The sequence below is a fragment of the Phyllobates terribilis genome, unplaced genomic scaffold (assembly GCF_046119375.1).
Source record: "Phyllobates terribilis strain yellow unplaced genomic scaffold, ASM4611937v1 Scaffold_13__5_contigs__length_258822181, whole genome shotgun sequence".
Lineage (NCBI taxonomy): Eukaryota > Metazoa > Chordata > Amphibia > Anura > Dendrobatidae > Phyllobates > Phyllobates terribilis.
The window spans coordinates 132,631,189-132,645,825 of record NW_027362773.1 but is presented as its reverse complement, the minus strand read 5'-3'; the positions used below and the strand labels follow the sequence as shown (position 1 = coordinate 132,645,825).

The 14,637-nt window shown below is 39.9% G+C and overlaps 1 protein-coding gene across 1 annotated transcript in view; it reads left to right on the top strand.

Annotated features, from left to right (window-relative positions):
* Nucleotides 1–14,637, top strand: part of LOC141174064 (uncharacterized) — an 80,254-nt gene that overhangs the window by 40,737 nt on the left and 24,880 nt on the right. The window contains exons 26-33 of the mRNA XM_073658697.1: nt 571–681; nt 758–943; nt 2,588–2,827; nt 2,986–3,142; nt 8,375–8,515; nt 9,570–9,632; nt 10,136–10,264; nt 11,220–11,240. Coding sequence (XP_073514798.1) covers nt 571–681; nt 758–943; nt 2,588–2,827; nt 2,986–3,142; nt 8,375–8,515; nt 9,570–9,632; nt 10,136–10,264; nt 11,220–11,240 — 1,048 coding nt within the window. The remainder of the gene's footprint in view (nt 1–570; nt 682–757; nt 944–2,587; nt 2,828–2,985; nt 3,143–8,374; nt 8,516–9,569; nt 9,633–10,135; nt 10,265–11,219; nt 11,241–14,637) is intronic.

Below are 14,637 nucleotides of genomic sequence, written 5' to 3'. Positions count from 1 at the left end.
CCATCCTTACCCGGGAGTGGAATATCACACCTCTGGTCTGAGGTGCAATACCCCTGTAGCAGCCGAGCCCTCGGGGTGCTACAAAAGCACAACCAACATTCAAAACTGACCAAAACATCAGCCAGAAAGCATTGGTACTGAGATGTGGTCTATGGTCCCCACCTGCAGAAACACTCCTTTATTGAGGGTGTCTTGATAATTGCCAATAATTTCCATCTATTGTCTATTCCATTTGCACAGCAGCATGTGAAATTGATTGTCGATCAGTGTTGCTTCCTAAGTGGACAGTTTGATTTCACATAAGTTTGATTTACTTGGAGTTATATTCTGTTGTTTAAGGGTTCCCTTTATTTTTTTGAGCAGTGTATATAATTTGATTAGATTTTTTTTACATGTGCATAATGCAATGAAGACCACATTGGCAGCGATCAAATAACTCCCATTCCGACCATGAGATCTTGTTTTCATCACACCTTCTTGCAGTCTACTGTATGCACATCATGACCTACTTATTGAGTAGTTAGCACAGCACATATAAAAGGACTAATATGTATCTCTCCTTCCATTTAGGATGGATGTGGACTGAACACATCATTGTCTTCATTTAAGATACTTACAGAAAATGTGATCTGTGGAACCACTGGAACAACCTGCTCTCGCTCCATCGTTGTCACCATTGGGGTAGGAATACCAGTTGTAAAGCATTAGTAGTAATAATGATATTTTACTAAACTCTGGCAATCTTTTAATGGCACAGAACACAGAACTGAAGCTGTTTGATGAAAAGTATTCCATCTCCCAAGATACACCTGATGTGGAAATTGCCGTCCAGAACAACACCCTCTACATTATGTTTGATATCACCATCCCTGATAAGTTCTTCATCTCTCTCCTCTGGAACAAGAACATGAATTTGTTTATCAAGATATTAAAGCTTGGCGAGGTATCTACCGTAAATCTCTGCAAATACGGTTTTACATATTTCTTAGTGTTTTTGTATTTATCATCTAAGCTAATGCAGAAGACCAGGGTGCATCAATTACCCTAAGCCATAAATAATTCTGGTGCCAAATATAGATCTAAAGGAAAAGAATAAGAAAGGGCTTCATAGGGCAAAAAACCTTTGTAACAAGATGGAGATGGGAAGATCATTGTACCCCCCTCTGTGTTGTCTTTCACCTTCGTGTGTTGTGTTGAGAACATACCATCTAAATAAAAATGGAAATTGCCAATGGCGACCCCTTTGCTGGAGCCAATCTGGTCCATTAGTGATGATCCAAAGCCCAAAGAAAAGTAAAAGACAGGGACAAAAGCTGCCACACTATTTCCAAACACTGATGCTCCATTTAGTAAGTAAGATTCAATGTGTATCAAGTCCACACTGACCCTTTCATCAGGACAAGTTAACATAACACTGCTATAGTTCTACAGCGTATTCAAATGTAAAAAAGGCACCAAAATTGGCAGCATTGACGTAACTATGGGCGTTCCTGGAAGTCACACATATAAATTTTGCATGAATTTGATATATAAATCATTAAATAAATAGTTTAATAAGCAATTTGTAGCAAGGCCAGGTAGATGAGGGTTAAATTCTAGCACTGCAGGTCTTGATTAGATGCACCTGACTTGCTTTAACTAAGAACCAGGGCCTGTGTTCACTAGGTGTCAGTCTGCTGGATGGAGCAAAGTCGAGTGTGCTGCTGGGGAGTGCCAGTCAAAACGTGAGCTGCATTTGGAAGAGAAACAAATGTAGCTCCCTCTCTGAATGGAGAGACTGGGGAGTCAGATGAGGAGCTGATCAGTCTTTGGTCCTAGATAGAAAAAAAGGACCATTTAATGGTGGACAGTCTACCAGAGTGTGGAAGTTGGAGAAATTTCATACTGCCCTGTGTGTGGGTGGACATATATCTGCCAAAGTATTGACCTTCTGTATGTACTGTACTGTTTACCTTCGAGCCAAAGCACAGCTGTTTTGTGTTAAAGTGCCTCTGGGGTTTATGGAGCTAATAAACCTTGCCTTGTTGGTCTAAAACTTTGCCTGTGTGAACACTGCCTAATGCTTACATCTGCATCTCCCTGGCAGAAAAAATGCATGCGGATTTTACATGTGTTTTTCCTGCCAGGGACAAGCGGAAGTGAAGAGTTTTTCACATGCATTTCCGCATGCGGGTTGTCAAGTGCTTTCCAAGCGATTTTAGCATCACTTGGAAAGTGCTTGACAACTTGGTCACACTATATAAATCCATGCAACCTTTCTAAGCTATTGAAGGCTCCATTTTTCTCTTTGTTATAAATTATGGCATGTATATGGAGTTGCTTCTGGGGGACAAAAGGGGCACTGTTCCCACTTTTGAACCTCTAATCATGATGTTTGTGATCCAAATGGGTTGTTGTATAATATTTGCTCTCAGATGAGGTAGCAAAAACCTACTGACAGATACCCTTTAAAGAAGCACTTCCAATATTTTTTTATTAGCTAAACCTGTGTAAATGTGTGTGTAATGTAGCGTAATTGCGTTAATATGCGCACCGATCAATGTCTTCCCCCGACCTCTTCTCACTCACGTGACTTCCTTTCCTCCAGGAATCAGTATGTGGTCTCTGTGGAAATTATAATGGAAACATGAAGGATGACTTTGAAACCAGAAGCAAATATGTGGCTTCCACTCAGCTGGAGTTCATAAATTCATGGAAAGAAAGACCAACGTGCATGGATGTCACTGATGTGTCAGATTCCTGTGGAAAGAACCCTCATCGGAAGGCCTGGGGTGAAAACAGTTGTCTGGTTCTTAAGTCTAATGCTTTCGAAGCCTGCAATAAACGGGTAAGAGCGGCACAATAATGTACCAAGAAATCATCAGCTAAGTCAAACAGTGGAAGTAATTGAAGAGTCATTTATTTAGAGTCTACTAGACGTGGGGGGATTTCTACAGGTATCCTATACTGTGATTGATGGGTGAAAAATGATTTTGTGATTTCCAGGTCAGTTATGTCAAATACTATGACGCTTGTGTGAAGGATGCTTGTGCATGTGACACAGGAGGAGACTGTGAATGTCTGTGTAAGTCTGTCCAAGCCTACGCTACAGCATGCCTCGCTGCCGGAATTTGTGTCGACTGGAGAAAACCAGATTTTTGCCGTAAGTTCACCTTAGGGTGATAAAGTCGTTAATGTGTCATTAGAAAATGGCATAATGTTTAAATCAAAATATTCCGAAATCTTTCAATTTTTACTCTGGCCACTAAGCCTAATGCTAGGGATGAAACCTCTTTTTTCATAGAGATCACTTTTCAGCAGTCTTCTGATTATCATCACAGGCAGAATTGCAGTGACAGATAACACATATACAGTGGTGGCCAAAAGTATTGGCACCCCTGCAATTCTGTCAGATAATACTCAGTTTCTTCCTGAAAATGATTGCAATCACAAATTCTTTGGTATTATTATCTTCATTTAATTTGCTTGCAAGGAAAAAACACAAAAGAGAATGAAGCAAAAATCAAATCATTGATCATTTCACACAAAACTCCAAAAATAGGCCAGACAAAAGTATTGGCACCCTCAGCCTAATACTTGGTTGCACAACCTTTAGCCAAAATAACTGCGAACAACCGCTTCCGGTAACCATCAAAGAGTTTCTTACAATGCTCTGCTGGAATTGTAGACCATTCTTCTTTGGCAAACTGCTCCAGGTCCCTGATATTTGAAGGGTGCCTTCTCCAAACTGCCATTTTGAGATCTCTCCACAGGTGTTCTATGGGATTCAGGTCTGGACTCATTGCTGGCCACCTTAGAAGTCTCCAGTGCTTTCTCTCAAACCATTTTATAGTGCTTTTGGAAGTGTGTTTTGGGTCATTGTCCTGTTGGAAGACCCATGACCTCTGAGGGAGACCCAGCTTCCTCACACTGGGCCCTACATTATGCTGCAGAATTTGTTGGTAGTCTTCAGACTACATAATGCCATGCACACGGTCAAGCAGTCCAGTGCCAGAGGCAGCAAAGCAACCCCAAAACATCAGGGAACCTCCGCCATGTTTGACTGTAGGTACCGTGTTCTTTTCTTTGAATGCCTTTTTTTTCCTGTACACTCTATGTTGATGCTTTTTCCCAAAAAGCTCTACTTTTATCTCATCTGACCAGAGAACATTCTTCCAAAACGTTTTAGGCTTTCTCAGGTAAGTTTTGGCAAACTCCAGCCTGGCTTTTTTATGTCTCGGGGTAAGAAGTGGGGTCTTCCTGGATATCCTACCATACAGTCCCTTTTCATTCAGACGCCAACGGATAGTACGGGTTCACACTGTTGTAACCTCGGACTGCAGGGCAGCTTGAACTTGTTTGGATGTTAGTCGATGTTCTTTATCCACCATCCGCACAATCTTGCGTTGAAATCTCTCGTCAATTTTTCTTTTCCGTCCACATCTAGGGAGGTTAGCCACAGTGCCATGGGCTTTAAACTTCTTGATGACACTGCGCACGGAAGACACAGGAACATTCAGGTCTTTGGAGATGGACTTGTAGCCTTGAGATTGCTCATGCTTCCTCACAATTTGGTTTCTCAAGTCCTCAGACAGTTCTTTGGTCTTTCTTTTCTCCATGCTCAATGTGGTACACACAAGGACACAGGACAGAGGTTGAGTCAACTTTAATCCATGTTAACTGGCTGTAAGTGTGATTTAGTTATTGCCAACACCTGTTAGGTGCCACAGGTAAGTTACAGGTGCTGTTAATTACACGAATTAGAGAAGCATCACATGATTTTTCAAACAGTGCCAATACTTTTGTCCACCCCCTTTTTTAGGCTTGGTGTGGAATTATATCCAATTTGGCTTTAGGACTATTCTTTTTGTGTTTTTTCATTGAAGACAAATTAAATGAAGATAATAAGACCAAAGAATTTGTGATTGCAATCATTTTCAGGAAGAAACTGAGTATTATCTGACAGAATTGCAGGGTGCCAATACTTTTGGCCACCACTGTACATATATATAGGCAGCACAAGATTGCACCATATGCAATAGGTAAGGACTCAGCTCATCATCACCTCTCCCGCTCCTATCCAAAGATCAGTCCTGTCAATTGCTTCCCATGTCCATGTGGCTGCATTAGAGTATATCAGTATATGCTGATACCATAACAGAAGCTCAGGCATGATGGATGACCACATAGTAATATGCAGAAAATAACATTTATACAGTCTACAGTTAGAAAATAGATTTAGGTTTCACTATGTAGTTTTATTTATTACTAAATAATATAGATGATGCATTTTATGTTTTTTGAATTTTTTATTTTTTTTTTTTTCAACGCCTAAACACTCCCTGACATATACTGTCTATCAATGCTTTGTTCCTGCTGAAACTCCAGGGATTGGTGTTCTCATTCGTCTCTGCAGTTCAACCTTGTAGATGTTGCAGTTAATAATGCCTGCAGCATCTAGGTGGAAAGGCAGAGAGAAGGATCTCCCATTGTTAACCCATTGCCCTCCCCACAATATGTTACACTGTAATGGCAGCAGGTAGCCTATCAATGTGTCCCAAGACTGCCATGGTAGTCCCCCTGTTAAACCCAACTGGGCATAATGCTGAGAGCCTTAATAGCAATCAAGCTAACGTAAGTTAAAGTCCCCTGGTGGGTCTAAAAATAAGTTAAAGGGGTAGTCCAAAGAAATTTTAATCTAAATCCCTATCTATTTAGTGCCCTAATCTAAGCTAATTTCTAATATATTTGTATTAAAAATTCCCTACCGTTCCCTAACTACACTATCTAACTGCTATTGTATTTTTTCCCTACTTACTGTGTTATGATGCTTCATTTGAGAATCCCAGTGCGTGCTTCAAATGAAGCAATATCAGGGGGCAGAGGCAGGGGTCACTGCTGCAGCCTCTGCCCTCTCCCTGAAATGAAGAATCATCAGTGACAATCATTTCAGGACGTGGATAGTCCCTGCGCTCTGCACTGTGCGATGTGCACAATGACAGCGCGCGCTGTGTGTTGCCGTTGCAGATCAGTAGTAATGAGCCAGCAACACAGAGGAGAGAGCACTGTCAGTGCACAGTGTCAGGGTACCTGGCATGCAGAAACCAGCATCGCCCCTGACAGTGTGCTCTCCACTGTGTTGCCGGCTTGCTACTACTGATCTGAGCCAGAAACACAGAGCGCGCTGTCATTGTGCACATCTCACAGTGCACAGCGCAGGGACTAGCCCAGCCCTGAAATGATTTTCACTGATGACGCTTTGTGTCAGGGAGGGGGCAGTGACTGCGGCTGGGACTGCAGCCTCTGCCCCCTGATGATGCTTTGTTTGAGTATCCCAGCATGCACTGAGATTCTTATATGAAGCATCAACACACAGGAAGTAAGGAAAAAAATTCAATAGTAGTTCGAGTCGTTAGGGAACGGTAAAAAAATTAAATGAGAAAAAATTGAAAACAAAGATTAACCCCTTTACAGCCTGTGCCGTATTAGTACACACAGGCTGTAATCCCCCAGTTCAGTGAGGGCTCTGGCGCTGAGCCCACACTGAACCGGGGGATTACAGCCTGTGTGTACTAATACGGGCACATCAGATTATTACAGCTGACATGTGCCCGCAACAGCTGCGGGTGGAATCGCGATCCACCCGCGGCTGTTAACATGTTAAATGCCGTTGTTAATCTCGGACAGCGGCATTTAACAGCGCCGCACCGGAAGCGCGTCAGTGACCCCGTCACGTGAGCGAGGGTCACCGATGGGTGGGCATGACAACCCTGGGTCTGCAGCAGACTCCAGTGGTTGTCATGAGCTGGTTGCTATGAGCGCCACCTAGTGGTCAGCGCTCATAGCACAGGACCATTTCTGCTGATCATCTGTATGTAGCAGAGGTGATCAGACAAGTGCTGCTTGTAGTCTCCTATGGAGACTATAGAAGCAAGCAAAAAGTGAAAAAAAATGTTTTTAAAATTATTAAAAAAATTAAAAAAATATAAAAGTTTAAATCACCCCCCCTTCGCCCCATTCAAAATAAAATAAAATAAAATAAAACACATACACATATTTGGTATCACCGCGTTCAGAATCGCCTGATCTAGCAATATAAAAAAATAATTAATCCGATCGGTAAACGGCGTAATGAGAAAAAAATTCTAAACGCCAGAATTACGTTTTTTGGTCGCCGCAACATTGCAATAAAATGCAATAACTGGCGATCAAAACATTGGATCTACCCCAAAATGCGATCAATAAAAACTTCAGCTCAGTGCACAAAAAATAAGCCCCCACCCAGCCCCAGATCCTGAAAAATGGAGACGCTACGGGTCTTGGAAAATGGCGCCATTTTTTTTTTTACCAAACTTTGGAATTTTTTTTTACCACTTAAATAAAAAAGGACCTATACATGTTTGGTGCCAACGAACTCATAATGACCTGGAGAATAAGAATGGCAGGTCAGTTTTAGCATTCAGTGAACGTGGTAAAAAAATAAAATAAAAAACATCTGTGGTATTGCAGATTTTTTTGCAATTTCACCGTACTTGGAATTTTTTTCCCATTTTCCCGTACATGATATGGCAAAACTAGTAATGGCGTTGAAAAGTACAACTTGTCCCGCAAAAAATAAGCCCTCACACGGCCATATTGACCAAAAAAATAAAAACGCTATGGCTCTGGGAACAAGGGGAGCAAAAAACGAAAATGCAAAAGCGGAAAATCCCAGGGTTGCGAAGGGGTTAAAAAACATAAAAAATTGCATTTTTCCCCTTTGATTTTTTAAAAAAAGAAAATAAAGATTGACAGTGCTATATTTGTTATGAGACTAGCTACAAATGTTTTGTTATTTAATCTACATAGTGATGGACGCTAAAAATAAAAATGGCAGAATTGCTGTTTTTCATTCTTCTGCCTTTCAAAAAATGGAATAAAAAGTCATAAAAAAAAATCTCTTGTAGCCCAAAATAGAATAACTGAAAACATCAACTCATCCTGCAAAAGATAAAAAAAAAAAAAATGATGGCACTCAGAATTTGATGACACAAAAGACGTATTTGTTTGTTGTTAATGGATTTACTGCACAGAAGTTGCAAAATATTAATAAAGTTTATAAATTAAGCATCATCATAATGTAGAGTATAAATGTAGAGTAAAAAGGAAAAGCTTAATTGTCGCTTTTATCCACCCCCACCACCCAAAAACAGTTAATACAATTTTTCAATAAGTTATATGTAACTGAAAAAGCTGCAAGTAAAGGTTTAGGTTGTGATAACCACTTTTTGGTTTGCTTTTTTTGGAGAGTGGTTGTCACCGGTAGTTTTAAAGGCAATATTTATTGACTGGATCGGCTTGGTAATTATTTTTTTCGCTTGTTTGCGCTGTTCTAAGTTTTCGTCCTCTTTTTTAGCTGTTTACTGTGACTATGAAAACACACATGTTAACACTGGGAATGGAGTTGAAATGAGCCCAGATGTAAATTGTACATGGCATTACCAGCCTTGCCAGTGTCCATTTGCTCCACAAAGCTATCCTCATCAAAATAGTGAAGGTAATGTATCCGAATGGTGGGTAAGTAGGTGAAATTACAATTTATTTCAATGGGATAAATGTCTTTATCTAATTAGATATGAAGTTCATATTGCTTAGTGAACACTTATTTTACCATATGACCTGGAAGTATACCGTAAATCAAGGTATTTTCCTACTAGTTCAAAAAGTTTCTTTTTAAAAACTTGCTGTAAAGCAAAGAATGGCTGATCCGAAACAGATGTTAACAGTTTACTGTTTGCATCCAGACACTGAATTTGTGAACTATTAAATTATTGTCTCATTAAACTGATATATTATTATTTTCAAGAATTGCCAATAAGCATTGCTTACACTGGCTTGCCACTCTCCACGAAGAGAAATGTTTCCCCTTAGATCCCAAATAAAGGCCTCTCACCCAGTCAAATCTGACCTCTTGCTTTGCACTGGTGAAGGGTAAACAACCCGAAACACATGTTTGTAAATGGAGTTTGGCTTCTTACCCTAAGTCATATGGCAAGGCTTATTAAAAAGTCTATATTGACTTTTATTATTGCTACATCCAATAGGTGGAACTAATGTTAGTTCTAGTCCTCTTCTTCTCTGGAGAGGATATTTTCTATAAGTAGACGACATAGGCGTCAGATTGATTGGTGTCCGACAGCTAATAAGGTTCCTGGTTTTGAGGGAGATGGTCATGGTTCCTTTAAAAATCAATAGACATCGAACAAACCTTTAAAGGATATGGATTCTATCCCCTATCTTTTGGTTAGGGGATATTTTTTTTTGGGGGGGGGGGTTGGGGGTACCTTTTAGGTGACAACACTGCACCTTACTCTAAGTACAGCAAAAATTAACCCAACACATGCCACCAAATCTTCATTAAAACCATTGACCCGGTATGTCAGCAGCTAGACTCTCACAGTATCGAATGTTTCCACATCCTCCTTGGAGGTTATACATACTGCAGTGAATATGTATGTATATTATTTATATAATGAGTCATCACCCGATATGGAATAATGTAATTAATATTTACCGTAATAACGTAACTCTTTATTGTTTCTCTAACAAAGGATGCTACCAATGCGGCCCTCACAAGTTCTATGATCCCATCAAAAAGACTTGTGTCCCATGTGGTAAGTTCTCCTTTTTTAAGTCAAGTGAAAAAAAATGATCTATTAATCATTTAGATAACTTTAACCAGTCTTCAAAGCCATTATTAATTAAATTTTTAAAATTATTATTTTTTTAATCAAGCACTGTGCATGTACGAGATAAAGAAATCCAGCTCAGTTTATAAAGTTTGTGCTTTGATATTGAGTAATGTTCCAAGACATACAGTAATTTCTTATTTCCAAAAAATATATATTAAATACCTGCTGAGCCCCTGGATGAGAAAGTCACAGTAGACCCCCCTTTTTCTGTACACTAGGCTTAACAAGCGTAGGGTGTATGTACATAGTGGGCACTGGCATCAATTTTGCCTGGTGCTCACTCCAGCCATGTTCATCAACCACAGCAGAAATTGCTGATCCACCGCTTTGCCCATTTAAGTCTTTAACAGAATTGATGTCATGCAAACACGACTTTTTAACTTTATGCTATTATATTCTTCCTTTGTTTTCCTTCTTCTTTGCAGCTGGACCACCAATTTCAACACCGGTCCCGAGAACAACACCCAAATCGACAACATTGGTGCCAACTCCAACTCAAAAACATACAACATCATCAGTATCCCCTTCAACTGTACAGTCTTCCACTATTACAGGTTTGTGCGCTTTTTTGACCTTTTTAGTTTTCTTTTAGCTAATTTCTAATTTTATATATAGGTAACTTACTTTCCTAACTGATTGCCAGGAATGAGCGAAGCTGTTCTGTCTTTTCTCACTCGTGCAATCAGAAGTAATTGCCGCAATGTCTTGTCTAGGCGTATATTTCCTCTGTAGCATATTGACATGCCAGGTTAACTAGGGAGGGGGGATCTAGCTCAATTTTGAAATGGAGTAATGAGCAACATTAGGCATCATTCAGATGTAAGAGATTTTTCTCGTATGCAAAAAAAAAATTCTGCTTCTCATCAGTTTGTGTGCCGTTTTTTTCCATCATTAAAAATGGACAGCACACAGGTTGCACACAGATGGCATCTGGGTGCTGCCCTTGATTTTTACAGACCCATAGACTTGTATGGGTGATTATGATCCATGACTTGAATCAAAAATGGACATGTGAACAGCACCATAAACTATAATGGATACGTGTTCTATCCATGGAAAACGCAGAAAGAACACGTACATGAAAAACAGACGTCTGAATGAGCCCTTAGTTTTGTTGTTTGGGGTTTTATTAAATGGATGGACATAAAAAACGATCACTCAACATATAAAAAACTCACCACTTCAGCATCAATCCGGTGGTCCCAGCTTGTCCTGCACGAATGCACATTGTTCATGGGACTGCTGCAGACAATCACTGACCTAAGTAACCTATTTTACTTAATGGTGCTGAATATCTACAACATCAAAAACTCACCAAAAGCCCATTGTGGGAACGTAACCTAAGAGGTATAAGAACCTACCAGCTGCCATATGTCACTGATTGTATTAATTATTTCAGGCTTTGGCTCAATAAGTGCATTTATATGTATAGGATTCATATTAATAGAATTGTTACTAGAATGAGTAATGCACAGTAATAGCTTACAGTCCTCTTATTCACATCCACAGTGTCATCTCCTACAGTTTCTTGTAAGTAATTTTTTACTTAATATTTTTCTTTTATCGATTCAATCATATGTCATATAAGTTATCATTAAATACAATAAGAATACTCATCATAAAAGTCATTAGTAAAAAAATAATACAGATCTAGGGCAGGTAAAATAAATATGTTCCTTAAAATTGATGGCTTATTCTTAGAAAAGACCATAAGTAGTAGGCCATTGAGGGTCCCACCTTGGGCACTCCCACTCATCACAGCTGGACAATTTGTAGCAGCTCTTTCTGCTATTGCCGGTAATGCAGCCATCAGTGAACAGCAGAGCTGTGCTGTACACGGCAGTGTAAACAATGTAGGGGAGACAACGCACATCCAAGTACCATGGTTCTTCAAAGAGGGATGCCAAGAGTCAGACTCCTCCTAATCTAATATTGATGTGCTGTCCTAAGGATAAACCATCAATTTTAAAAGGAGACTAATCAGCTGATTCTTGTTGCCCAAACCACCAAGCAGCCATGAATCAGGCACTGGCTGCGTTATTGCAGCCTTATACGTTTTACTTTGACAATTCAGAGGAACCATACTTTGAGAAGCTGGCTGGGGATTATGCATCTCCAGTGACTAGTCAAAGGCTGGTCCCCAAGTGTCTCTTCCTTAGACTGATAGGTAACTCCCTACGTGTGTATAGGGGGAGACCTGTTCGTCTAGGAAAGTGGGGCCAGAGACTTTCCTTGGATTAGTCATTTGAGTTACTTAGTCCCTGGTCAGTCTCTCAAAGTAGGTGTCACGTGACAGTTGTTTGATATCTGAGGGCTAGGGGCTCCGTCCCTATCCCTAAAGCTAGGGGCATTTTACCTATCTCTGCTCCCCGGATTACTTCTAATGGTGAAGACGCCAAGGCCACGTACCTTGCTGGGCTCATGTATCAGCCCTTATCTGTCCCTTCCACCACCCAGGGAAGTGGGGAGTAGTTGTATATAAGAATACACAAACCAGACTTACAAGGGAAGACGTACAGGGATAAATGAAAATACCAATCATACAAATATGCACTCACAAACAACTGAGTGGAACACCGGGAAAGAAAAGAAAGAAAAAAAACAAATAAGAGAGGATGAGGATATGCTCACAGACTCCCCAAGCAGTAGTCTTTTGAACAACACTCCAAACGCCTCCTCAACAAACACCTCCAACTCCACACCAGGCAGTATAAAACTAACACTGAAAATCCTGATTGCCAGAGACGAGTATAAATAGCAGAGGGGAGTGGCCAACACTGAACAGCTGAAATCATCAAAGCAGGAAAGCTTCAGAAGTTTTCAATTGAACAGATTTAACCCCTGTACTGCTATCAGAAACATGCAACCTTTAATATGATGGTGAAATGCTTCTAATCAGTGTAGGAGTATATTAATTCAGACACTGCAGTCTTCTGGCTCCTCTCTGTCGCGGTAAACTTGTGACAGTAGGTTTTCTCCAAAAACATTGCAGCATTTCAGAGTAAACCATACATGGCTGCAATATTTCAGCTAGTCTCTGATTCATACTAGCCTTGGTACAGGTAGCTTTATTAGCTGACAGGTTCCCTTTAAAGAATCAGAAAACCATAAAAGTTATTTTTCTGGCTCATATATTCTTCTGTTGGAGGTATTCATTAGCAATGTAAATCATAAAATGTAACACCGCACACTTAATAGAACATAACAGCAGACTTTCTTAACCCTCTCATTGCCATGGCGTATTCTTGTGCTCGCCACCCTCCTTCAAGGGGTACTGAAGATGTTTCTTTCTAAAGACAATATTCACAGACCAAACTTAGTGCAAGCGAATCAACTTTGCAGCACAAAAAAAATAAAAGATATAGTTTCTCGCAAAGTGGCACTTTAGCTTAATGAAGTTGTTTAAGATTCATATACTAAAGACATATCTTTAGGATAGGTCAATAATATCAGATCAGTGGGAGTTTTACACGCAGTACCCCCACAAGTCAGCTCCAGCAGAGGTTGGAAGTAATCAGTATATGGAACCTTCCCCAGGTACCAAAGCTCAGCACCCATTCACATCAACAGGAGATGAGCTGCAGTACCCAGGAAAAGCCACTACACTAAGTATGGAGTCAATACCGAAAAATGACATCTTCCGATTCTTCCACTATCCTGTAATTCCTGATTCGTTCATACAGATTCTTTGTAAATATTCAAAAACTTTCTCAGACCCTAAAAATACATGTAATAAATAGAAGACAGTGAGGAGCAGGGAGATGTAGCAGAACACGGAAGTACCGCTCTATTTACATCTGTTAGATTACATTTTGTTGGATTAGAAGAGGTAAAAAATTATGCAAATATAAGATTAAAAGGATAGTTGATACATGCTGCCCGATCCACTTATACATTTATATATAGTGACAACTGAGAGGTAAATCTCCCAGGGTTAGATGGTTAGCACTCAAAATATTTTCATTCCAACACAATAAATTGGGTTTAAGATTGCCATCAACCATTTTTACTCTCTTCATACACAGCAAAGTAAGTATGTCACAATACAAAATTAATCTTGTGCTGTCCTTACGCAGACTGGCAACCTCGCCTCTGAGGTTCATCTTTAAAGAAGCTCTTTATCCAAAAAGACTAACAGAGCAGCCCACACCCAGAGCAATCTGTACCATAGGGGAGAAACATTCACTTAGCATAACACTACCTACTCCATCTTCAAGTTCTTCTTAATCCACAGTAAAAGGAAAGCATTTTCCTCTAATAAAATACACCCTAAATGTTACAATTATTATATTTCGTAGCAAAATACATTATTTCTACTGTCTCCCTGCTAGACCATATTTATAGTTACAGGTGTGTATGTATATACAGGTGCATCTAACTAAATTAGAATATCATCAAAAAGTTAATTTATTTCAGTTCTTCAATACAAAAAGTGAAACTCATATTATATAGAGTCATTACAAACAGAGTGATCTATTTCAAGTGTTTATTTCTGTTAATGTGGATGATTATGGCTTACAGCCAATGAAAACACAAACGTCATTATCTCAGTAAATTAGAATACTTTATAACACCGACTTGCAAAATGTTTTTAAAATCCGGAATGTTGGCCTACTGAAATGTATGTTTAGAAAATGCACTGAATACTTGGTCGGGCTCCTTTTGCATCAATTACTGCATCAATGCGGCGTGGCATGGAGGCGATCAGCCTGTGGCACTGCTGAGGTGTTATGGAAGCCCAGGTTGCTTTGATAGCAGCCTTCAGCTCGTCTGCATTGTTGGGTCTGCTGTCTCTCATTTTCCTCTTGACAATACCCCATAGATTCTCTATGGGGTTAAGGTCAGGCGAGTTTGCTCGTCAATCAAGCACAGTGATACTGTTGTTTTTAAACCAGGTATTGGTACTTTTGGCAGTGTGGACAGGGGC